Source organism: Mastacembelus armatus, chromosome 3 (assembly GCF_900324485.2).
Source record: "Mastacembelus armatus chromosome 3, fMasArm1.2, whole genome shotgun sequence".
NCBI lineage: Eukaryota > Metazoa > Chordata > Actinopteri > Synbranchiformes > Mastacembelidae > Mastacembelus > Mastacembelus armatus.
This window is the reverse complement of record NC_046635.1, coordinates 19671843-19695509: the sequence shown is the minus strand read 5'-3', so window position 1 is coordinate 19695509 and position 23667 is coordinate 19671843. Positions and strand designations below refer to the sequence as shown.

The following is a 23667-nucleotide window of genomic DNA, read 5'->3' as shown; positions in this document are numbered from 1 at the left end:
GAGGATGAGCTGTACACAGGAAGAGAAGGAGGACTCAAAAGCAGCTGTACCTTGTACCAGGCTTTGTACCAGGACTACTCCTAAATAAACACTCATCAGATATTGTTCAACTAAGTGACACTTGAATAAGTTCATAAACTCAGACTGGGATCAGATACGGTAATAGACCTTTGTTCAAACCCCATTACATCTGAACCGGTTGCCAAAACTTCACACAGATATGGAATCGTATAAAATGTTTATTGAGACGTGCATCACCTAAAAATTGAACCCCAGCAGCCACTGCAAACTGGACGCAAAGCACAACACTGAGATTTGTCCAGCTTTGAATTTGGTACCAAAAATAAAATCTAGATGGAACATGAACCTTGTACCAGGAGTTCTTGCGCATGTTCAGCCGCCCCATCCACATGTCTGACAGCAACATCTGGGTGCACGTATGAGCCACAAAGGGCCGTAGGTGTGACGACACAGCCAACTTCAAACAGGTGGAGTTGCTCCAGTTCGTCAGCTCATATGTCAACAGCTTCATGGCCATGGTCTCATCCTGCCTGAACGACTGCTCCAGCAGGTCCACTGCTAACGTCCCAAACTCACTGAAAACATCAGCAGAATGAGCAAAGATTTGCAAAGGAAATTTGAGAGAATTATAGCTGTTTGACCTCATAGTGAAACTTACTTGGAGTACTCCTTGAGTTCGTCTGATGTGTCATCAACCACGTCGCTCTTTTTTGCCTCATAGCCCATAGACCTGCAGAGTTTACATGCCACCAATGCCTTGGCCATGTTCTCTTCGCCATGCTGCCAGAAGAAGAGAGACATTTTCTGCCTCTTCATCAGCACAGCCCACACCAGCAGCTCATTAAAAGGGTAGGGAAACCGCCGTGTCTCTGGATCGTCGATGTCCACAATCTCTTCTTTGCTCTTTTTTTTCTGCTCCATGGAAGAGTCCTGGTAGGAGTAGAAAGAAGAACCAGAAAGAAGGGGGTTAAGGAGACAGATCTTTCCCATTTACTGTAGATCAACAGATGCGGAAACATTTTTTCTCTCTCAAGGTTTTCATTTTTTCAGGCTAAAGGAAGCATTGAATAGGGAGAGTTCACCTTAGGTTTGTACGGCTGTGCAGTCTTGATGAAGTGGTTGTGCCGCGTCTTCTCTTTCTTGTCAGCCTGCATGCTGAAAGACTCATGACTTTTTCTCAAATGAGAACCAGAACCTGTTGTATGGCGGCCAGATCTCTGTGCAGAACATAAACATGTGGTCCAATTTACTGGAATTTCATCCACTGCCTTTTATTACATGGTGAAATTATAATTAAAGACTTAAATCACTAGTACAACATATGAAATGTTGCCGTTTTTTTTTTTTTGGTATTGACCTTCCAGGTTTTAATCCAGTGCACTGTACAACATTAAAGTTTAAAACAGAAACTCCAAATTTTAACACAGTAAAAGTTGTTTTGAACATTATTATAAAGATCCCAGTTCAAACTCACCCTATTGTGGCCATGGAGATTGTTGTAAATTATTCGGAAGCGCTTCCTGGTGTAGTTGCACCTGTAAGTCCCACCCATCAGGTACTCAATAACCAGGCCCACATCAATCAAAGTGATTTTGCAATTTGGAGGGAGATGACCCTGGAGGAAGTCATAGAAACAAAATGTTGATATTAGACTAAGCAGACCATCACCAAATGATGAAAACAATATGAAGTGTATGGACTCTACCTGTTTAACATCTCTAACCAGGTGGAGGAGAGTTGGGTTGTTTGAAAGTTTCTAAAACAAAAGACTTGACAAACTTAACAAGATGCAAAAATAAATAACTAGATTTTTATTCAGTGACAGCTGCATGATTCATAATGTTACCGTGTTGTAGAGCTCCTCCAGCCGGCTGATTGTTAGGAAACGATGCATGCTCACACCATTTTCTATGAGCAACTTGACAAAATCCACCCTGTCCATCACCAGTGCATCCAGCATCGCCTGCTCCAGAGAGCTCACCTATACACACAAGGGAAGATAAACATGCTGTTATAAACCAATTTTTATAGAAAATCACAATTTTGAAAACAGATATGAAGATAGAGATCAAAACAAACAAAAACTCTAGTATAAATAAATATTATCCATACTCTCATTCATGTTAGAGCCAGGATTCCCTGAGTTTGAAAATAAACAAAAGCACTGAGAGTAGCCTATAAAGAAGGCTCTAGTGGAGTTCATGTTACAGTTAAGATGAGCATTTCATGGCAGCCTGGCCAAGTACAGTCCTCTGGCTATTCAGACTGAGGCCCGCAGAGACTCTGGGGTCATTATGGGCAGACCCAGGGTTTGGAACTAATGGAGAGTTAAGCAAACATCCCTGGAAGCTGCAGCTCTCACTTATAAACATACACACAAAAAAAAACCAAAACAAACAAACAAACAAAAAAAAACAAGACGTACCAGGAGCTGCTGTCCGTAAACAAACACATGATTCTTGGCAATATCTACACGGTCCCAGGCCAGAGTCAGGACCAGCTGATCGAAGGCAGATGCGTTTGTGCCTGAAATGTACAGGTAGAGCCAAGTGTAAACACACACAAACAAATATTAATTCCCAGGCAACTAAATCTTATTAACCATGTATTTCCTATTAGCCAACTAGCATGATTAGAGAGGGCTGTGAGAGCAAGGCAGTGCAGTAATTACAGATAATTACACACTAAAACAGCAACAGAGGAGATTAGTTTACAGAGTAAATCTCTGTTCAGTCGATCACTCTATTACAGATTAATATTCTTTATTGTCCTCCAGGATTTGTCTGACTCAAATGATCATATTCAGTGTACACAGAATTGATTTGGTGGATGTCAAATAAGAATGTCAATAGTGATTAGGAAATTGGAATGTGACAGTAACCCAACCCCCCACCCCTCCCCCCACACACACAGGCAACTTTATTATTCAATCTAACAATATATAACCTAATGTGACAAATAACCTACTGCATAACAGACACAAAGACTGACTGACTGAGAGACATACACCTCAGTGACTGACAGTATTGGAATAGAGGCCCTGTGAACGTGAGCAACATGATCTCAAAAAGAGAAGGATACACAGGGGGAACTCTGCTCTCAAAGCATATCTATATCACAATAAAAACATTAAAACGCCTTGAAATCTTAAGCTTCCAAGTTGAAGGGGCCATCTACTACTCAGAGAGAACTCGACTGACCTTGGAGTAAAGCTCTCAAAATGGCTACGTCAATGTCCTGGTGCTCCTCAGAGCTGATGTGAAACACAGTGATCTGTTTTCCAAGAAACAGGATAGCATTTATTATGATGTTCCCAGACATTTTCCAGATATTTAAAGAGTTCAAGAAATGTGATACATCAACTGAAGTACATCAAAGACATTCAAATATGTAATTAAAAAATTGAATGCGCATGAATGTACCAGTTCTTTACTCTTCATGCACTTCATCACAGTCTGAAAGAGATGGATGGCATCACTCTGGCTCAAGTTGAAGGTTTTCTTGATGGTTGCAATGATGTCAGTCTCCACTCCATCAGGAAGACCACTGTAGAAGAATTACAGTACAAGATGGTTACAGTCACACTGCTCACATTCACACTGATACAAAATGCTTTATAGATTTTAGTCCAGTATGTGCCCTGTCTAAAAGGAATTCAAGAACAACACTGGCTGATTAGGTCTGTCAAATAGTTTACTTTTAATTTCATTCTGTCACAAGTTCAACTAATTTATAGGATTGCTTTGTGTTTGACTGTGTGTATCTGTCCTACCCTCCCTCCTCAGTCTGCTTGTGGACGTAGGCCAATATGTCGGCAGCACGACCCGTCCCCTCACACACCACCACTGGGACAGGAGGGGTCTCTTGAAGGTACTCCAGCACAGTCAGGATCACGTTGGGTCCCCCCTCAAAGATCAGGGCCACAACAGGAACACCCTGACCAATACCTACAAGAAAAAAAGATAACCTTAGGTTTATGTGACATTATTGCCTTTCAGCTCCAATCTTATTTTATTAATGTAGCACAGCCTAAGTGGTTCAGATGATAATGTCCAACTCTCTTATCTCCTTATTCCTGCCAGAGAAAGACATCCTGACCCCATAATGATTACAGTTTGGGTTTCAGATCTATCTGAAGGGTGTGTCTCAGGATATGCATGAAAAACTGTTTATGTGAACTACACAACACAACACAACTCAAAATCTATCACATAAGACTTAACTGGTGAAATGTCTATTCCTATTTAGATTTCGTATATACTTGTGTATGATCATTTTTAAATGGGTCAAAATTGTAAAGTCTTAAAGACCCTAGTTGCACCTGACATCAGAATTTTTGTCTAGCATGGGCTGGAGCTTGCTATTAACAACTAAGTTACAATAAATACTAAGGTTTTCTGTATATACAATATTTTGTAATGGTTGCTAATGAATTATTTTCCTTATCTTTTGCTTTAGGATAACACATAAAGGGGGAGAAGGCTCTGTTTGTTTTTTTCCAGAAAGGGATGAACAAGCCCTAACACCTTAAAGCCGGTAACAAGCAAGAAGGTTTGTCAGTTTAATGTAACTAGATGAAATACTGTTTAGTATAGTAATAGTAATCTGACTATTTCAAATGTTTACCCTGTGATGAAAATGTATTATTTGGAAAAAATGCAAAAAGGAATGAATCTGCTGTTTGAAAGGGCATTGTATTTTAAGAGAGTTGAATTTGTACATATATTATTAATCTATAATAATATATAATAATTAAGCCTTGACCATAGTAAATTATGTTTGCCCAGTCAAAATCAGACAAGTGAAGAGTTATGATACAGACTTCCTGGTCATCTTGGAAAATTAAAAGTGGCCATATTATGATGAAGGCACATCATTAGCAAGTCATTATTAAAGCATAATATTGAGTTTAAACACCCAAGAAGACATCATGGTTTATGTCTGTGATCAGGTAAACAGACTCCCCAAGCTGTTTTCAGAAATATTAAACCTCACAATGATGAGGCAGTTTCTTTCACAAATGTTAACAGCAAACAAGAACAATACAATGAAAACAAGATAACTATAGATTTGTATGAGGAATGACTGCAAAAACGTTTGATGTAGGTAGCCTCATACCACCTGATTTTAAGCCTAATTCTGCAAATCCAGTTTGAAATGTCCAACTCCAGGAACCCAAATAGAATCAATACACTATAACTCCTTGTTTCTCAGGAATCCAAGCAATGGGCACTGTTGTGTTGAGAGAAAATGTATTTGCTGCTCTTCTTACGTGCATGTATTCTTTGGAGGTTGATGTGTTTCTCCAGGTCCCGTCGCAGTTGAACCTCAGCACCGTACTTGCCCACCATCCCATCGTCCACCAGGAGGAAGTGGGAATGCAGGTTGTTGAGAACATTTAGCTTGCTGAGAGGGTTCAGCAGCGTCTGATATGGAGCAATAATCTGCAGTTTGGAAATAAGAAGACAGGAAAGAAAAACAGGAAGTAAGGAGAAAAAGAAAATTACTTCTGTCTGATGGAAAGCTGGTATGGAGATGAGTAGTGAATCGTTTTGACCTAAAAACTAGAAGTCCAGTTCCCATGACTCGCCCTCTAGATAACTGCAGCTCTAGATAACTTCACCTGGACAACTAAGAATCTTCACAAACGCATTTGGTTAACATATTTTCTGGACTATAAGTCGCACCAGAGTATTAGTTGCCTTGAGCAAAAACAGCTTTGTTGAACATAAAAAAACATATATGTTGCTTTGGTATATAAGTCACATTTCTAATTATTGTCTAAATTAGCCTATGAAGAATGTAGGCCAGGCATTACAAGCAGAAGTGCATTACAAAATTCATCCATCTGTGTCAAGTAAGGTTAAACAACTGTGCCAACGTCGGGGGGGGTGAGCAGCGCAGCGTGTCCTTCTGCTCTCTCGCTCCAAATTTTACAACTAAAAACTTTACCTTCACAGTTTCTTTTGGGGGACATTTAACTTGTGTTACACGAGGTGTTGTAGTTTAGCGTGAACATAACTGTTTTTACTTTTGGCAGTATAGTATTATCTTCAATTGCGTCAAGATTGCCACTGAACACTAGTGACTACTTGACAAAATGACAAAATAAATAAACACATATAAGTTGCTTCGCTGTATAGATCACACTGCAAGCTAAAGGAGTAATAAACAGTGTGACATAGTCAGGAAAATACAGTATTTCAGAAGTTGCTGAAAAAGCACAAACTATCTTTTGAGATAATCTACAATCACAAATGAAACAGAGTTGAGAGATGTGTCTTACGTCTCTGCCGATGAGATCGTTCCTGTTTTCAATGACTCCCCATGGTGCGATTCCAATAGTGCAAATTTTCTTTGATGACTTTGAAAAGTGTTCTTTGAGAGCATCGCCCACATGCTTTGCCACACCTTTGGGAAGGATAAAAAAAAAACAAAACAAACAAAAATGTGCTAGATACTTAGATCCCATTAACCATAACAGAATATAAATGGTGAAACATCAGAGCATCTTTGACCACAATGCTGCCTGTCGGACAAGTCCACAACAATTACAGTCGTCCAGGAGATATTTGCGAACCACAATCCTCAGCTAATGGATCTCATGGATTCAGCAGTAATTTGTGAGCCAGGAGACCATCCCAACTGGCCAGGGTGCCAGAGGCATTAAGAGTAATCACTGCTCTGGATAATTGACCCCATGAGTAATGATTTAAACACTATGATCAGACCACACCATCTAAACGTTGTGCTGTGGCTGCGGACACACCTTGGCCACGACACACAGTCAAATGACATGCTTAGAACCTGATATTACCACTCCTGCTACATCAGCAGATCACACTGATCTTTGTTGTGCATTTGTGCACACAACAAACAGTGTCTTCTTAGGAGATACTTCAATTAATATTTGTAAAGAAGCAGCACCTTAAAGTAAAAGTAATTTGGATGTGTTCAGTTATGTCAGCACCATTTTTTTCTTCTTCAGGATAGTTTTCATTACACTAAGAAGACTTTTTATTAATTTGTGAACTGTTGAATTACATTTTCTTCCAAAGAGCTAAGCTTGAACTCCTTCCTGGGTCCCCTTGCAGTTTTTAGTTTAACCAAAGATGCAAAGTATTATTGATGTAGAGCACCTAAAACAATACAATGGTCTATCCTTTACTGTAGATCAACATCAGCATTTTAAGACCTGCAGTCTTAAGCCAATCTGTGCACCTATAGGCAATAATTCCAGCAGCAGTTTAGAAATGAAGCAATACAGAATGTTTGTGTGCTTCATCAACAGGCAAAGAAAGACAGATTTCTGCCTGTGTTGTTATTTAAATTAGATATTAACAGTATGCAGTGATAAGGTTACTTTCCTTTTCTAAAGGTGATGCAGGATGACATGTAGAGAACTGCTTTCAGAGTAACTAGACAGCTTCATCAATGACTTATGAATCTACAAGATTCTATGTTTGTTAAAGAGCTACAAGCAAAGCCCATGACGTTGTGGGGACACACAGTTGATACCACCTTTAAATAAATCTGAAGATGGTGAACAATACAAGTTTTTTTTTCTGTTCACAGGCCACTCTAACTTAAATAATATCTGTCTGACTAAATACCTGTGTTAACACCTCCAGTGAGGATCCAGGCCCCAGTGGTGACTGCAGCTTTGATGAGGCCCTTGCCCAGCACCTGCTTTATACGAGGGTGCAGCTCAAAGTTCTGAACTCCTCCATGGACAGAGATCAGGATCTTAGGAAGCTCCATATGCCACTCCTTCAGCATCAGCTGCAGGATGCTTTCAGGCGGTGAGTCGTAGGACAAACGTACATACTGCCAACGTTTGCACAGACATGAGAAAAAGTGTGTTCACATTGATGCACACAAACACACAAAAACAACAATTGTGTCTCACATATCTAATGAGCCACAGAATCAAAGTTATCACCAGTTTACTTGCTTATTTTTTGTGTGATATCATCTGTCCACAGTCTAGTTATCAAGACACTGCCCTCCTACCTTGGCTCTGTATGAGTGAGACCCTCCCTGGAAGTTGACAACACCATAGGCATCAGTGGGGCTGGCCTCTGTGTGTTTTTCCACCGACCACTCCTCGAGCTCAGGCATGGGCAGGTTGGGGTTTTCACCCAGCTTCATATCCGAGTACTTTGTGGCCAAGCTGGCTGTGAAGCCAACATGCTGCCGTACCAGCCGTCCACAGCAGCACCTTCAGGGTGAACACAATCATTTTAATCACTTGTATAATAGTATAGTTATTCAATCCTACAAAGGAGAAATTATGATAGAAAAAAAATACAAAATACCTTTAAACCTATTACTAAACAATAGTTTAAGTTATTCAAAAAGACTCAGTGATTAGCTGATGTATGTGTGGTTTAGTGTATTGCTTTTGTATAACATAATATAATAAAATGAGAATTGGCTAGTTAGCGTCATCTGCTAGGAACTATTGAATAACTGACAAAACAGTGCTGCTGACTTCAAATAAGAAGCCCACTTTTGTTTTGTGTGGACATTATTCAAAAGAATTGGTAAATAATAAATATCTCAGTATTGTCAATGTTAACTGCAAAATGTGTCATGTGAGATAAGAAAGCTTGAGCAGCTTCTACTGTCAAATAAGGAACACTGAAGCATAAACAACATAATACTAAACACACACGACTTTCATCCCAACAACATGAAGCTCTGACTTTCAAGACTAGGTCTGCTTTATTATAATGTGCCATCAGAGTATTATCAGAACAGCTGATGACCAACCTTGGCTTTTATTTTGTATCGTCAACTCCTTTTAATTACCTCAGTGGAGACTGCGTTCTGACAAACAAATCCTGGAAGTTAATTTTTTTCCTTTGGAGTTGTTGCTATTCAGTGGAAATTCACTAAAAAAAGGCCTTTTTCTAGTGTAGTGTAACCAGTTATCATGGATTCTCTCAGGCTAATCCTGTCAGGTGACAGAATGAGTCAAACAAAAACCATACAATTACTTACCGGACGAGCTGCTGGCAAATCTGACATCCTGGAAGGCATCTGGAAGGAATTTCACACAGTGTAGTCAGTCATTAATATGAATCCAAACCACATAAATGACGGGCATTTGCAAAAAAAACACACACAGTTTTAATGGTCTGATCTCGTCAAGTGAGAATGAAGCTCTTAGTAGACTAAGTTGTTTATGGACATTAAGCAAGGTTATCTGTCAGCTGTGCAGGCAGTGCAGTTAGACTGGCCTTTAACCAACAGAGAGAATTATGAAACCTGCCAAGGGGACTCTCACTTTGATCAAAGTCATATGCAGGGATTTGGCCTATGTTCACTAACATCTCTAAATTATCTACAAGCAGCAGAACATGCTGAAGTTAGCCGGGGGAAAAAAAAAGGCAAATTATGGATGTAAAAGAAAACAGAAAATGAGTCAGCCAATGTCACTGTGAATTTACAAGAAAAAAACAAAGGAAGTAGCAAAAGAAAAGACACACAAAGAAGGTGCCTAAACATAGCATATGTACAATCAAAGCAATCATTTTACAAGAAAAATTTTCTTTTTTTGTCTCTGAGTATATTAAGAATGAGTGGGCTGGATACAATGCCTTTGTGCTGCTTATGATTTCAGGAGGGCTACATAAAAATCCCGATATATTTACATTAACACACACAAATCTATTTTCCAATTGCAGTAACAATTTACAAGAAATTTTGCCCATCAATGTACACACAATAACCCATGATATAGTAAAAGAGTTGATTCTCATTTACAGAAATGTTCACACTCTGTGACACATCCTATTTACTCTAATTATCCTTGTGAGTCTAGAAAGTGACTAGAGTCCACCCGTGGCAAACAGAATTAACTGGACATTTTTGAGAACCTGTATATATAAGGTCCCACAATACACACTGCATTTCAGGACAAAAACTAAGCCAAGAAGTCAGACCGCAACAATAAGACCGCAATAACACTGTACCAAGGAAAAGATTATAACTACTGTATAAAACTCTGTGGAGAGACCTGAGGATGGTAGTTCACAGACACAGACCAATTTGACAGGAAAAATGGGAAGAACCGCCCAAATCTAAGTTTGTAGAAAATTGCCAAAGACTCAAAGCTGTAATTTCTGCCAACAAAGTACAGAATTAATGGTCTAAATAGATTTGTAAAAGAAGAAATTAATGTGTAGACTGGTGGTTAAATGATAAGTGGTGATTCAGAGATAAACTACAACACAACAAACGAAATTAAAGTTGTCTGAATATTTTCTAAAGCTACTGTAATAGGTTACACAGGTTAAATACTGGTCTACCCCCCACTTTAATGCTATAATTATAGTGATAGACATAAACTTAAAGACTGTGTGGAACCAGACTCATTTACTTTTAGCAGAGTAGTGGTTAGCATTTGAGGCTACTTCAACACACACCTTACAATTACACCATTTCACCACTAGGCCCACTACAGAAGATCTAAGCACATACCTGTGGGGGTCCTTGGATACTGGAAGTATGTACACACATTCCCTCTTGGTGAAAGTGCTTTCTATCCAGGATTTCTGGGACTGTGAACGAAGAGGAAAAACAGATGTGAACAGAACAGTAAAGCAACTCATGTTCCTCACGCTTGTTGTTCTGGTTTTATGGTCTGCATTTAACTAATTAGTTGCAAAACAAATTGTTCCATGAGGATGTTAAAAACAATGCTCCTGTGTACAGTAACTGGATGTTTGTACAGACAGTGCTGGCATTATATTCACTGTAGTCTGACACAGTCAAAGAAAGTGAAAGAAAATGTGAATAAATTTCCCTTCAAACTCTAAACTCACAAAATGGGTAGTTTACAAGCCCTTTAATCTTGGATTTTACTGTATGAAAATATTAGAAGATATATATCAGCTACAGGTTACAGTTATAAACTTCAATAACTATCTCAATGTATCTCACAATTTTATCAAAGCAAGGGTTTATGTCACTGGAATTTTCAATTAACATCATTCCTCACTGCTCCCCCAGTACAGCTCAGAAGGACCCACAAGAGATTAACAACATTAATCCCTCCCAGCACAAAGAGTGAAACTCGCAAACGCTGTCACCTGCTTTAAGCCAAAGCTGTTCAACTATTCATGAAACTCCAACAACAGCATTAAAACACACATGCATAGAAATGTTGGTTACCAGAAGACAAGAGCTACCTGAACATGATCTTCACTATTTAATATTTGCATGTATGTAAACACAGAGGTCTCATCCATAGGTTCCATGTGGTCTACAACAAATGGTGGTTTTTCAGAAACACCTTAACAAATAGGTCACACACTACCTGACCAGTGACACTGAGCCTCTGAGTGTGTACCTGGATGTCCTCCTCTTCATCTCTGTGTTTAAGGGCTTTGTACAGGAACATACCAAGGCTCCTTCATGCATCTCCTGGACAAACCACACTCACCACAGCCGCCCCAGATCATAAGCTTCAAATCACTAGACTTCTCTCAGTCTCTGTGACTTTGAAATCCTCCACACAGTTTGCCATTCAGCAAAGTCTACAATGATGCTGTTACCACACAAGTCCGAACTGAGTTAAAAGCTGAGCGATCAGCAAGAGGTTGCTGCCTCCAAACTCCATCCCCTGTTAATCTGTAAGAAGCCACTCAGGGGGCTGATGAATGTGTCTGAGACAAACTAGATATTATACTTTGGCTGGGGAGAAAGAGACGAGGGAGGAGGGGGAGAGGGTAAAGATTACTGGATGTGCAGAGGCCACAATGATATACGCCTATTTGTCTATTGCAGAGACACCACCAACTGTGATTCATGCAGTACACATAAAGCTTCTCCCAAAAAGTCCGACCCCACATTTACAGTATACTTCAGTAGGCAACCTATATTTTGAAGCTACTTTTCAAGAGAGTAGACATACAATGTTAAAGAAAACATGTTTTCATAGACTGGCCGGTAAAGCCGGCAACATGGGTTCATATATCTAGGGCAAATCTCAATTACCACTTCTCCCATATGGAAATATTTTAACATTTAATTTGTTCACACATCACACACAACACTTCCCAAAATTTCACAAAGGTTTCTTAATATAATTTATATCCCAATTTAACTTTTAAATAATGTTTAGGATAGCTTATAAGTCCCACTACCAGGCTTGGGTATTTCATTGCATTTTCTTTTCTTTCTTTTTTTTTTTGGCCTCAAAAATTAAAATGTGATGTGGGTAATCATTTGATGCATGTGATGTTTTTCTAGGTGTAAATTATCACCTCCACAGTGGAAATTACAATTCCTTTAAATATGACTTTTTTTTTTTTTTTGGCTGAGCCCTTCTTTAAAGCCTTTAGTTAACCACATACAATAGCGGGGAAAAACCCTCAATTATCAAAACCACTTATTTAGAGGTGAAAACAAAAGGGTCAGAAGTTAAATAAGTTACATCTTTTGAAAAGCACTGTACTTTCTTTAAAGGGATTAATATGATTATTTACTTTTTACCAGGTCAGAAGATAACTGCACCTTTAACATGAAGCTAGAGCCACGAGGCATTAAGCTTATTTTAGCATAAAGCCTGGAAACAGGTAACTGGCTAGCCCTGCTCTGCAGAAAGATATCAAAACTTCTATATGCTGCTGTAACATTTGGAATTTCCCTACTGCAGGGCAAAAAGGTTCATATTGTTTTATCTTATCTTAAAATCCACCTAACAAACCTCAAAAGCTCTAAAACCTTTTGACAGAGCTAGACTAGGTATTCCCCCCCCCCCCCAATCTCCATTCTTAATGCTGAGCTCAGCTAACTGTCTCCAGGCTCCAGCTTCATATAAAACTGGCAGCCACCAAAAGGTTATTGAACTTCTTATTTAACTCGGCAACAAAGTCAACGAGCGTCTATCTAAACGGGTTGAACTACTCTCTTAAGCTTTTGTATTTGAAAGCTGTGTTGAAATGACAGTTAAAAATGAAAATGAGTGCAGAAAATTTTGAGAAAAACACTAAAAATAAAGATTTAAGTGCAGAGAGAAAAAAAAAAAAAGCAACAAAATAATTTCGGATGTGGAAAAGATCATGTTGACCAAAAACAAGTATTTTGGTCTTCTTTCATGTATTTTTGGCAATACATAATTACAGAATATTTTTTTATACTTAAAATCAGCATCTTATTATCTCAAACAAATAGCTAGACTTTAGCTAGACAGGTTTCCTGTCCAGACCAAATTCACTCATTCATGCCTTCATTGTAGGGTGGACAAGTGTCTTTACTCTGACCTTTCAAAAAAACAAAATCATTTTAGCTCATTCAGAACTCGGTATCGGAAAGCTTTCAAAGTTGGCAGTATGATGAACATTGGCCATGTCTACAAAATGGTACGTTCCATTACTTTCTAGTACAGTACACTAACCAAACAGTCAACACTAATATATAAGGATTTGAACATAGTGCACACTGTGTACTAATGTCTAATAATGACAGAGTGGCACAGCCATGTAAACAAAGCTGCTAATGTGGTAGGTTTGCTAAGTTGTGCCCACTAATAACAGTATTACTGTCAATGCTCACTTTTTAACCACATCAGACTTACCAAAGGAGCTGCACCTCTATTTTCCAAGCTATAGCACCTCTCTGAAGTGACTCTTCAGAACATGTACAGTGACTACTGGCACAGCTCCATATGTTGCGCAGTGTTTATGAAGTCTACTCTATATTGTTCATAAAAATTACTTTACAGCCTGCTTCAAATTTGTGAGTTATGTTATCAGCCTGTGCTGCCTCTTGACTCTTGATCTAGTGACAGATGTGGACACACCCTGAGGAAGGTCTCGGTGCTGTGCTATGGAGGGATGCTTCAGCAAAAAAACACTGGTGTCGTCTCGATCCAACAAAGTGTTAATGAGGCAGATAAAGCAGGGCTGCGTTCTTATAACCTGTAGCCATGGCACCTGAGAATGTCAGGCAACAAAAGACTAGAGCACTTTCGAGTCCCTGCCAAAAACACACACACTCTCACTTCTAACTTCCTCACTCCCTCCCTCTTCCTCTCTGACGTTATTCTTTTAAGGTTTTGTGATTACTCTGTTCCAGCAGCAAACCCAGCAGCTTTCCAGTATGACAATGAAGGATGCTGTGAGCTTGTTTAAGGATAACTGTACATATTTGTGCGGCCATGTTCATCTGAAAAAACAGGTATTCACATGGACAAATGTAAATGTGACCAAATACTCTGCTTTTCTTCTTCCTACTGTCAGCAACAAACACACACTGTGAGCCTGGAAACCTGCCAACTGAGCTCTTCCTTCCCCCGGCTATGTAACAGGGCTAACTGGTGAACCCATCATTCCCCTGGCTCTGTCTGAAATAATACGTGGTGAGATAACATCTGGCTTGGCAATTCTGTTACCCATTAGAAAAAGTGGAGGCTAAGGGGTCAGCAGTTTATTGGATACAGTCACCAAACAGAAGAGTAGTTCTCAAAACAATGTCCTTTTTTTTTTTGTCCCTTTTTCATCAAAATTTGCTTTGTACATGTGTGTTGGTGAGGGAGGTGGGAGGGGTAAGATTTTCTTATCTTAAAAAAAAAAAAAAAAAAAGGGGGTGAGGGGGTAGACAAAGTTTGGGAACTACCACTATAAAAAAGTGCAGTAAAAAGTTTGAACTCACCAACCTAGTCAAAAACATACTTTGCTTATACACTATTCTATCAATACATAATTGTATTGTGTGATATTTATATCTTCAGTAATCATCTATAACAAAAGAAACATTAGAAATTAAAAAAAAACCTGGTGAGAAAGTGAGTGAGAACTTTTGGCTGGATCAATAAATAAAACCTAAAAGCAAATAATTGCAGGGTTCAAGTGCGTCATCGTTTTGATATTTACTTTTCAAATTACTGTAGTTCACAACAACTTCAATTCCATCCCTGCTATAAGGCATGTACATAGAACTACAGCAAGACATTCTCCACGGTACAATTATCCAAGGCTCCCGTCATGAGTTTTCCCATACCTGAAGTCCTCTGAGCTCTGTGTCTTTGCACCAACTCATATCACAGGGGAACGCAATCCCCAAAGGTACTAATAATGGCTCTAGATATAGACAACACGTAGCAACCAACTAGAGCTGGAATGACTAGTAGATTCGTAAGATAATCAACAGAAGTTATTCAGCAGCAATTTTGACAAGGAATTAAACTCTTAAGAACTTTTTCATACAAAAATGACAAATTAATCTGGTTCTAGCTCCTTGTTTTAGTGTCTGCAGGGACCTTAAATGATAAGAAATTGGCATGACAAAACATCTGAATATGTCAAATTGGGTTTAAGAAAACTGTAAAGGACATCTTTCAATATTTTCTGACATTTTGTAGACAAAAACAAAACAAAATTCATTGTGATTTTCAAGTGATTTTCAGGACTTTCATAGTTAGTTGCAATCCCACAATCCACGTCACAGAACATCATGTTTCCAGTAACAGAGAGGTTTTCTTATGAAGGAGATATAAGTCAAATCTCAACTCAAGTCATTCTTCTGCCAGACCAGGTATCAAATTAGGTGTTATTATACAAACTGTCATATTTCACTTTACAATATTTTTTAAAACATTATATTTGAAATTGCCAATGGCATGTCCTATCAACACATCTAAACTGAAGCTGTACAAAGTCAAAAGTACTATGCTGCAAATTTATGCAACAAGAATTACTCATGGTAATTTTACACACTCAAGCAAAAAGGAACAAAAAGTTTAAGGTGTGTGCTCAGCTGTCTAATTTGGACAATTGCACTAAAAATTAAGTGTTAACAATTTACAGACCTCAAAGGCCCTCTGCGAACTTTGTTGACAACTTAACTGAATTACTTTGTTATCTCAACAGACTTTGACTATCTTGTCATAACTGGTGATTTAACATTCATAAATACAGATTGATAATCCAAGAGACAAAAACCGTAAAGGAATCTATTCAATTCAATTATCTTCAGATTTTTTTAACAAAAGGCCTCTCATTTACAACTCTGAAATACATAACTAGACAATGCTTCTTCAGATATCAACATCAGTATCAACAGGAACATCAAAAATGCTTGTGTCTTGTTTTCCACTGTTGAAAAGCTATGCAATCCTCAAACAAAACTAGCCCCTGACTTCCTTTCTCAAAATAATTGTAATAATTTCACATTACGAACACCAGACTGGCCATTATTTCCCTGGTGAGCATAGCACTCATACAGCCAGTTGAAGTGCAGAACATCTCCATGTTTTTTTGGAGCAGAAATTAACCTAACATTAAGGGTCACCTTTCTCTTGCTGTTTGATGTTACAGCTGACTTTTAAGTCAAGTTAGGATTTTTAAGTGACACACACACACAAAAAATGCAACAATACATGAAATCAATCTTGCATAGCTCAAAGCGCCTGCATTTGTGGTGTATTTTTCAGGCTTGAAAAAAAAAAAGAAGAAAGATCACACAGTTCTTAGTTTCTGTGATTAATCTACAGGTAATATCTGTCTAATATAACTTTCTCCAGTTTTTGGACATACGGATATTGTTGTTAGTGCATGACATGCATGACAATCCACTAATCCCAATCGTAGACAAGAATCATTCATTATTGTCTTCATTGATGCAATCTTCTCTTATAGGGTGGACTAATGTCTTTTCTCTGCCCTTCCAAAAAAAAAAAAAACAATGAACAATTTAAACTCATTCAGAATATAACACATTTTAACAAGAACCAGAAATAAGAAATGAGCACATCACTCCTGTTCTTAAATTGTCACACTGGCTACCAGTTACCATCAAAATAGATTTCACAGTACTACATCTAGTTTACACATCAGTGATATGACTTCATTGTAGAATGCAAAGGCAGCAGGGCTTTAAGCTTTAGGAAGCATTCAGCAAGAGGAACTGAACATCAAACCCAAAAAGGGTGGTGATGCTTTTAGCTGTGATCCTGCACAGATGGAACACCAAATTCCTGATGAGCTTATGATGTATTTTATTAAAAAATAAAGTTTATCTAAATTTACATTATCTTAATTGATTTTAATCTCATTCTGAATCTTAGTGTCTTATTGCTGTGAATCCTTCTTTGCAATTGTAAAGTACTTTAAATGTGCTATATAAACAAACCTGCCTTTCATACATGTGGTTCCTATCCACTTCTCTAATTTACAGCTTCAGACGCTACAACAGGTAAAATGTCCATGCTAAACTTCTTAGCATGCATCTTTGTGATGGGGTCAAGGACGGATTAAAATAGACTTCATAAAAAAAACAATTTATCACATACTGTGAGACACTGTAACCCAGACAAGCCTTATCAATTTGCAGTCCTTGCCCCATCTTGGTTGTTCTGTGATCGTGGTCTAATAAAAGAACGTTAAATGGAGGGAAAGAGTTCATTGTAACCTTCAGATAAGATACCTGGAACGCTTCCAACAGAAGTAAAGCAGTCATACAGTCATGAGACCAAAGTGTGACAGCTCTCCAACTCTCACATTTGTACCCTGGGCATAGCTCACGAACACTGAAAGACTGCACGGCATGGGCTACTAGCGGCTATAGTAAGGCTGAAGCTATGGTGAAGTAAAACATGAAACATCTAGTACTCATGGTTATGTGAGCCTATGATAACCAAGGTTAAAGCAGGCCAAGGAAAAACTCCAGCAGCTGTATCAGTGTCAAGTTACTGCTTTTACATATTTGTTTAAATAAAAAGATAATTTGCTATAAAAACGGAAACATGCTCAAACATATCTCTCTTTACATATATTGTGTCAGTACAATATACACCAAGTAGACATCCCCTCCAGTGACCTTTGGGTGGTTCAAAGCACACACAAGTAGTGAGGGTGTGGGGACAGCTTCATTCATAAAATTAACAAACTGACCAACTTTTTAGAAAATAGTCTCTGTGGCCAGTGGAAAAACTTATCATCAGTTATCTTCAAATGGACCTGTGTGTGTGGTGTAAATGGATTAGAGCGTGAGATAGCAGAGCTCAGAGAAGCATGCTACAGTCACGCTGCAGGCTGAAACATTGCAAGCAGCTACACACATACATAGTACACACGCACGTGTGTGTGTGTGTGTGTGTCACACACACACAAGCAGTCGATGCAAGAGTCTATTCTAGTGCACAACAAAGTGATGCAAGACCATTTTCTACCAGCTCACAGAGCCCTAAAGCCCAAGCTGATGACCACTTCAACCATCCATCATTACGTAAGAGACTGTGACTTGCAATAATAAAGCTCTGCTACCAATTGGTGATACAAATCAAATCACACCGACTTCTCTGATGAATCAGCATTGGTTCACATCAAGCAGTTACTATCAGACTGCTCAGACAAGCAGCACAACAGCGCGAATCCCTCGTTCAGGGTGAGGCTGAGACGTGTGACCAGCTCAGGCCAGCACTGTGGTTTCCCAAGACAGTTTTTGCACTGAGGGGGAAATGATGGCTGCTCTTTTTCTCATCTTACAGACTAAAATAAATGCTACATAAATCTGCCTGTAGCTATCATATCCACATTATTAATTATTCCTTACTTTGACCATGCTGATAGCTGCATTCAATTGCCAGTAAGCACATCTAAACTTAAGTTGACAACATGACAGTATAAATCCGTCAGAGATTTGGATATGGTTTACAGCATAAGATAGCATGTCTCCCTCTAATATCCCAAAGTGAATGAGCCCATTGTGGTAAATTAAAGAGCAGGACTGATATGTGACAACAGTATGCAGCTGGCATCTAAACATGTATTTGTCAAGTTCTTGTTGAATTGGCATCACCCAAACCAATATCAATATAAAACTAAGATATTATCTTCCTAATGACTTCTAATCCAAACTATCATCCCATTATTAATATCCAAGTAGGGCTACTGCGTGTGTTTATGATAAGACACACTGTGTGGTCAGATCTGACTCACAGATTTGTCATCATCATCCTCCTTTCTTACCATTCAGCCTGAGCTCCTCAGTCTGCCGCATGAAAGGGGACTGGGCAGGAAATTCTTGTGAAAAAAGGAGGCCTTGCTTGGAAATTACAAGTTACAAATAATTTAGCAATGTCTGCAGCAGGCCTGAAACATTTAACTCTCACCAAAGAGTCACGCTTCGGCGTGCAAAGGTCTACCACAGGTCTGAGATAATGACTGAGACGCAATATTTCAGCATGATTTCTTTTTTTTTTTTTTTCCCGGAATAAAACGCATTCATCTTGAAGCACTTGGCAGCCAAGCAAGGTGGCACTTAACTGTTACTTGTTACTGGCAGTGACATCTGAGACAGCTGGCAAGAACGGGTCTTAAACAAGTGCCAGCTGCTCTGAAATTGAGTCTTTTATCTCTTCGGTATCTGGAGGACTAAGAGAAGCCCTTTCTCTGGGGTCTGATGGTAAAGAAGCCGCTGTTAGCTAGTTAGCTTCCGTTAGGTGCCTAACGTTCAGCGCTAGCCCGCTAGCTAGTTAGCCTGCTAACGTCACGCCCGTGCGTGATTTCGTGCCATTTCTTCCTAGACCTTGTGTTACTGCGTGCACTTTACTTATCACGTCTGAGCATGTCTTTCAGCTGAAGAGCCAGACAGTCCACAAACACAGCGAACACCGCCGCCGGGATCTCGGCTGGGTTATCTCACAGACAGCAGGCAGCATGCGCGGAGGACCTGGCACTCAAAAGCCCCGGGTCAGTCTCGACGATCCCGAGCGTGAGTCTGACGGGACTATAAAACCCCGAGGAGGGTCACATACCATTCTCTTCACCGTTGAGACTCAGGAAGAGCTGTGTCGTGGCTTTTATCCATCTATCTGCGGTGCTCTCTGTTAGCCTTGGAAGGAAAGCCCGGTGGACGTTGGAAAGATCCGCTTCGGCTGCAGCTCCAGCGGAAGGTTGCTTTTTCATAATTGTGCGACTCCAGACTGACGCTGCGTGACGAGCCGGCTGACTCAGCCTGCACACTGTCACATGGACGAGGCGGAGCCGCGGCCACATGTGCGCTTTGTTTTACTTCCTAGTAAACACAAACAGCCCCAGATAAAGATACGATTTCTGCTTTTCCTCGTTGACCCAGCCTGGGTGATTGTTAACCTGCTGACAGAAGTGACTGTGCTCCACTTTCTAATCGCCTGCTGAAGTTTAGAAACAGTAAGAAAAAGTTAATAAACCGTTCAAGATTGTTCTTGGAATCATTTTTATAACGATTCCAAAAATGAGGAAAAAGGAAAAACCAGGTAAAATGATTCTTTAATCTTGTTCTTATTAACCCTTTCATGCATGAATTAAGAGGAAAATGAACCAGATTTTTATTCCGAATTAATATCCATTTTAGGTTTGTCTGTTTTTCTCTTCAATATGATTTTTTATTTAAAAGTTGAGCCATATTTTTCGGTTTTAAAAATGTCAACATCCAATACGTAACAGAGTACAAAAAAACTGACAAAGCAGTTTGTCGTGTGTGTATAATTAGAAGCGAATGAAGTAATGTGTTATTCTATAAATTATTTGTGCTTTCATCGTCCTGTCTCACTCATCTAGTCTGGCTAAGTGTTAGCCTGCCGACCAAACCACTGCGAGATTATAAAGTGCTCTGCGATAATAACTATAATCTCCGTGGGTGTTTTCTGTTGTTGGATCATTACACACGGACACGCCCATCGTTACCTGCTTTGAGATCTGTATTACCGCAGGTATAAATATAGTGGGCATAGAGTGCCATCTGGTGGCCTTTAAAAAGTATAGCAGGCCTTAAATAATGGAGCTGAAGCACTTCAACTGTTGTTGTCTCATTAAATGTAATTTGAAAATGTTATGTTTAAATTGGTATATTTAAAATATACAGGATTGAACAGGCACCAGAAGAAGACAGGTTGTTGTTATGGATGTTGATGCTGAAATTTTTAAGAATTGAGCATGTTAGGAAAGACAGACAACTAACAAAAGAAAACTGCAGAAGAGTTTAAAGCTCTGTGTCAACAGAGGGACAAGTTAGATGCAATTATTTGATTTTCAGTCCAAATAGATATGCACTGAGAGGCTCAAGCAGCACAGTTATACACAGCTGAAGCATGGATTGAGTATGTTAGAGAAAGCACACCGAGATACTTTGGCAAACCTTTGGCTGTGCAACAGCATGAACGAGATAGGACATGAATCCAGAACAGATAGTAGTTGGGGCAGAAAGCAGAGTTCAGCATCTGAGGCCTTAGAAAACATGAAATTTTAGAAAAGACTCCCTTTGTACAACTTACAATAAAGAGGAAGGCAGATTGAGCGTTTTTGCAAGAACTTGTAGAAGCATGAAAGTTGGTGATGCGGCATCTGCAGCACACTCTTGTCAGATAAATGAGACCAATGCCACTACAGAGCATTAAAATAACTGGGTTTAAGAGGACAAGCATTAGTGTCCAGGGCACACTGAGAGAGTTAGAGATACGATACAGGATGCAGTCAAAAGCAGTGGAGAGGTCAGTTGAGCTTTCTGCGAGAAAAACCATGCAAGCTGTCAAGCTTCTAATGTCATATACTAGCACCTGCTCGATAAACAGACGTTTCATAGTACTGTTAATATTCTAAGAACAAATATACAGTAAGTACAGTCAGTGTTTACTAGTTTTCTACCAGGCTTTTCTCTGTTGCACAAATTCTGAACTCCATACACCTTTACACTTAATTGATTTACACAGTCTACTATATTGTAGTGTTGAGATTTTTGATTGCACCTGCCCTTAAATAGCTTTTATTCAAAGGCAAGGCAAGGCAAATTTATTTGAATAGCACCATTCATACACTTCGCAATTCAAAGTGCTTCACAAGGCATGTAATTACATTAAAAGTATGGAAAAGAGCATATAAAAACAAAGACATTGAACATAAAATAAATTTAAATCAAATAAAGTAAATTAAAATAAGATGTAAAAGCACATAAAGAAAACAAGGATGAACAATTATTTGAAGGCAGCAGTAAACAACAGTGTTTTCAGTCCTGATTTGAATGAGCTGACAGTTTGAGAAGACCTCAGGTGTTCAGGAAGTTTGTTCCACAAGTGAGGAGCATAAGAATGCTGCTTCACCTTGTTTGGTTCTGGGAACACACAGTAGACCTGTCCCAGATGACCTGAGGGGTCTGGAAACCTGATAGGGAACTAATACATCTTGAATATATTTTGGTCCACAACCATTTAGTGCTTTATAAACTAGCAATAAGATTTTAAAATCTAACCTTTGGCCAACAGGAAGCCAATATAGTGATCTAAGAACTGGTGTTTCCTGGTGTTTGTAAGGACTCTGGCAGCAGCATTCTGGATTAGCTGCAGCTGCCTGATTGACTTTTTGCTAAGACCTGTAAACAAGCCATTACAATAATCTAACCTACTGAAGATAAATGATAAATGATAAATAAGTTTTTCTGCATCTTGTTTAGACAGAAAACCTTTTATTCTAGCAATGTTTTTCAGGTGGTAATAGGTGGTAATTTATGTGGTTGTTAAAATTCAGGTCTGAGTCAATGATTACACCAAGGTTTCTGGCTTGATTTGTAGCTTTCAATGACATGGAGTCAAGGTGAGCAATGACCTTTGACCTTTCACTTCTGTCTTGTCTGTATTGAGCTGGAGAAAATTTTGGCACATCCATTCTTTGACTTGATTAATACACTCACATAATGAAATTGCTGATATTCTTCTTGCTAACCACTAGGTGTCTCTGGTCTTTTACTTTAGAAGCTTCTTTAGAAGCTTTAGTTTACCTCTTTCCCTGCAGCATATCTGCTGGCAATGATAGTGACATTTGTAGTGATGCTGCTGTGTCACAGCCTGCTCAGCTCTACCTGGTGCCCCTCGTTACTCTGATAACATCTGCTGTGGTGGCTGGGTGATGAAGGCAGTTCTGGGCAGGAACCACCTATGAGGTGAGAGAACCATAGAGAATACAAAGAGATTTTTTAATTTTTTTTTTTTATACAAGTTTGGTATATTAGTGGTACTCAACAGCTGTGACAGTACTTCCTCAGTACTTCATTTAAATAGGTTCCAGTGTATTTCTGAATAATTTCACTCCTGTTTTATCTATGATATAGGTTTTTCACTACCAGGTTATGAAGCCGAACTGTTTCAAAGGCAACTACACAGTGAGGCTTGTCATCAAGACTCACTGTTATATTGTCATCTTTCAGATACTGTCTGTAATTATATTTCATGTGTCTGGTTCTGCACCCCTGTCAACAGAAAATACTCAGCATTGATTCTGAATTGGTCACTAATACGTTTCTTTAATCTAATTCAAGGAGGCACAGCATAAAGTATGTTATCAAACTAAAACTTTGCCTTTTCCTTTTCTTTTGATATTTTTTATTGGTTAAACAATTATCCAATCATATTTTGTACATTTTTTTTTATTTCTATGGTGATTTTATGTTTGTTTTGTTGCATAAATGTTTAAACATTTACAGAGGCATAATATTTGTGAAGGGAGAAAAACAAGTTTTTCTTGTCAGACTTGCCAGCAAGCATCAGCGTAGAAAGTGAACACCATTGACATCTATCACAAAAACACTTCACTTGCTTTTTCCTTGTAAACCTCAAACACAGTAAAAACGTTTTCTAATGAAATTGCACCTGCTAACATAGTTTGC

General features: G+C 38.9%; 1 protein-coding gene across 3 annotated transcripts in view; it reads right to left on the bottom strand.

The window, feature by feature from the left end:
* The window catches only part of trpm7 (transient receptor potential cation channel, subfamily M, member 7), a 36833-nt gene extending 16717 nt beyond the window's left edge, over positions 1–20116 (bottom strand). The window contains exons 1-17 of one of the 3 annotated variants that reach the window (XM_026293222.2): positions 19790–20116; positions 10510–10589; positions 9028–9066; positions 8035–8242; positions 7635–7848; positions 6308–6432; positions 5294–5465; positions 3794–3968; positions 3444–3567; positions 3222–3294; positions 2447–2547; positions 1868–2002; positions 1727–1777; positions 1496–1636; positions 1104–1238; positions 680–954; positions 375–596 (exon numbers count right to left, since the gene is read on the bottom strand). In XM_026293222.2, coding sequence (XP_026149007.1) covers positions 375–596; positions 680–954; positions 1104–1238; positions 1496–1636; positions 1727–1777; positions 1868–2002; positions 2447–2547; positions 3222–3294; positions 3444–3567; positions 3794–3968; positions 5294–5465; positions 6308–6432; positions 7635–7848; positions 8035–8242; positions 9028–9066; positions 10510–10589; positions 19790–19792 — 2273 coding nt within the window. In that variant the 5' untranslated portion in view covers positions 19793–20116. Of the gene's footprint in view, positions 1–367; positions 597–679; positions 955–1103; positions 1239–1495; positions 1637–1726; positions 1778–1867; positions 2003–2446; positions 2548–3221; positions 3295–3443; positions 3568–3793; positions 3969–5293; positions 5466–6307; positions 6433–7634; positions 7849–8034; positions 8243–9027; positions 9067–10509; positions 10590–19789 lie in introns of all 3 variants that reach the window. The other 2 variants (XM_026293220.2, XM_026293221.2) reach the window with 2 other exon arrangements.
* Positions 20117–23667: the final 3551 nt, after the last annotated feature.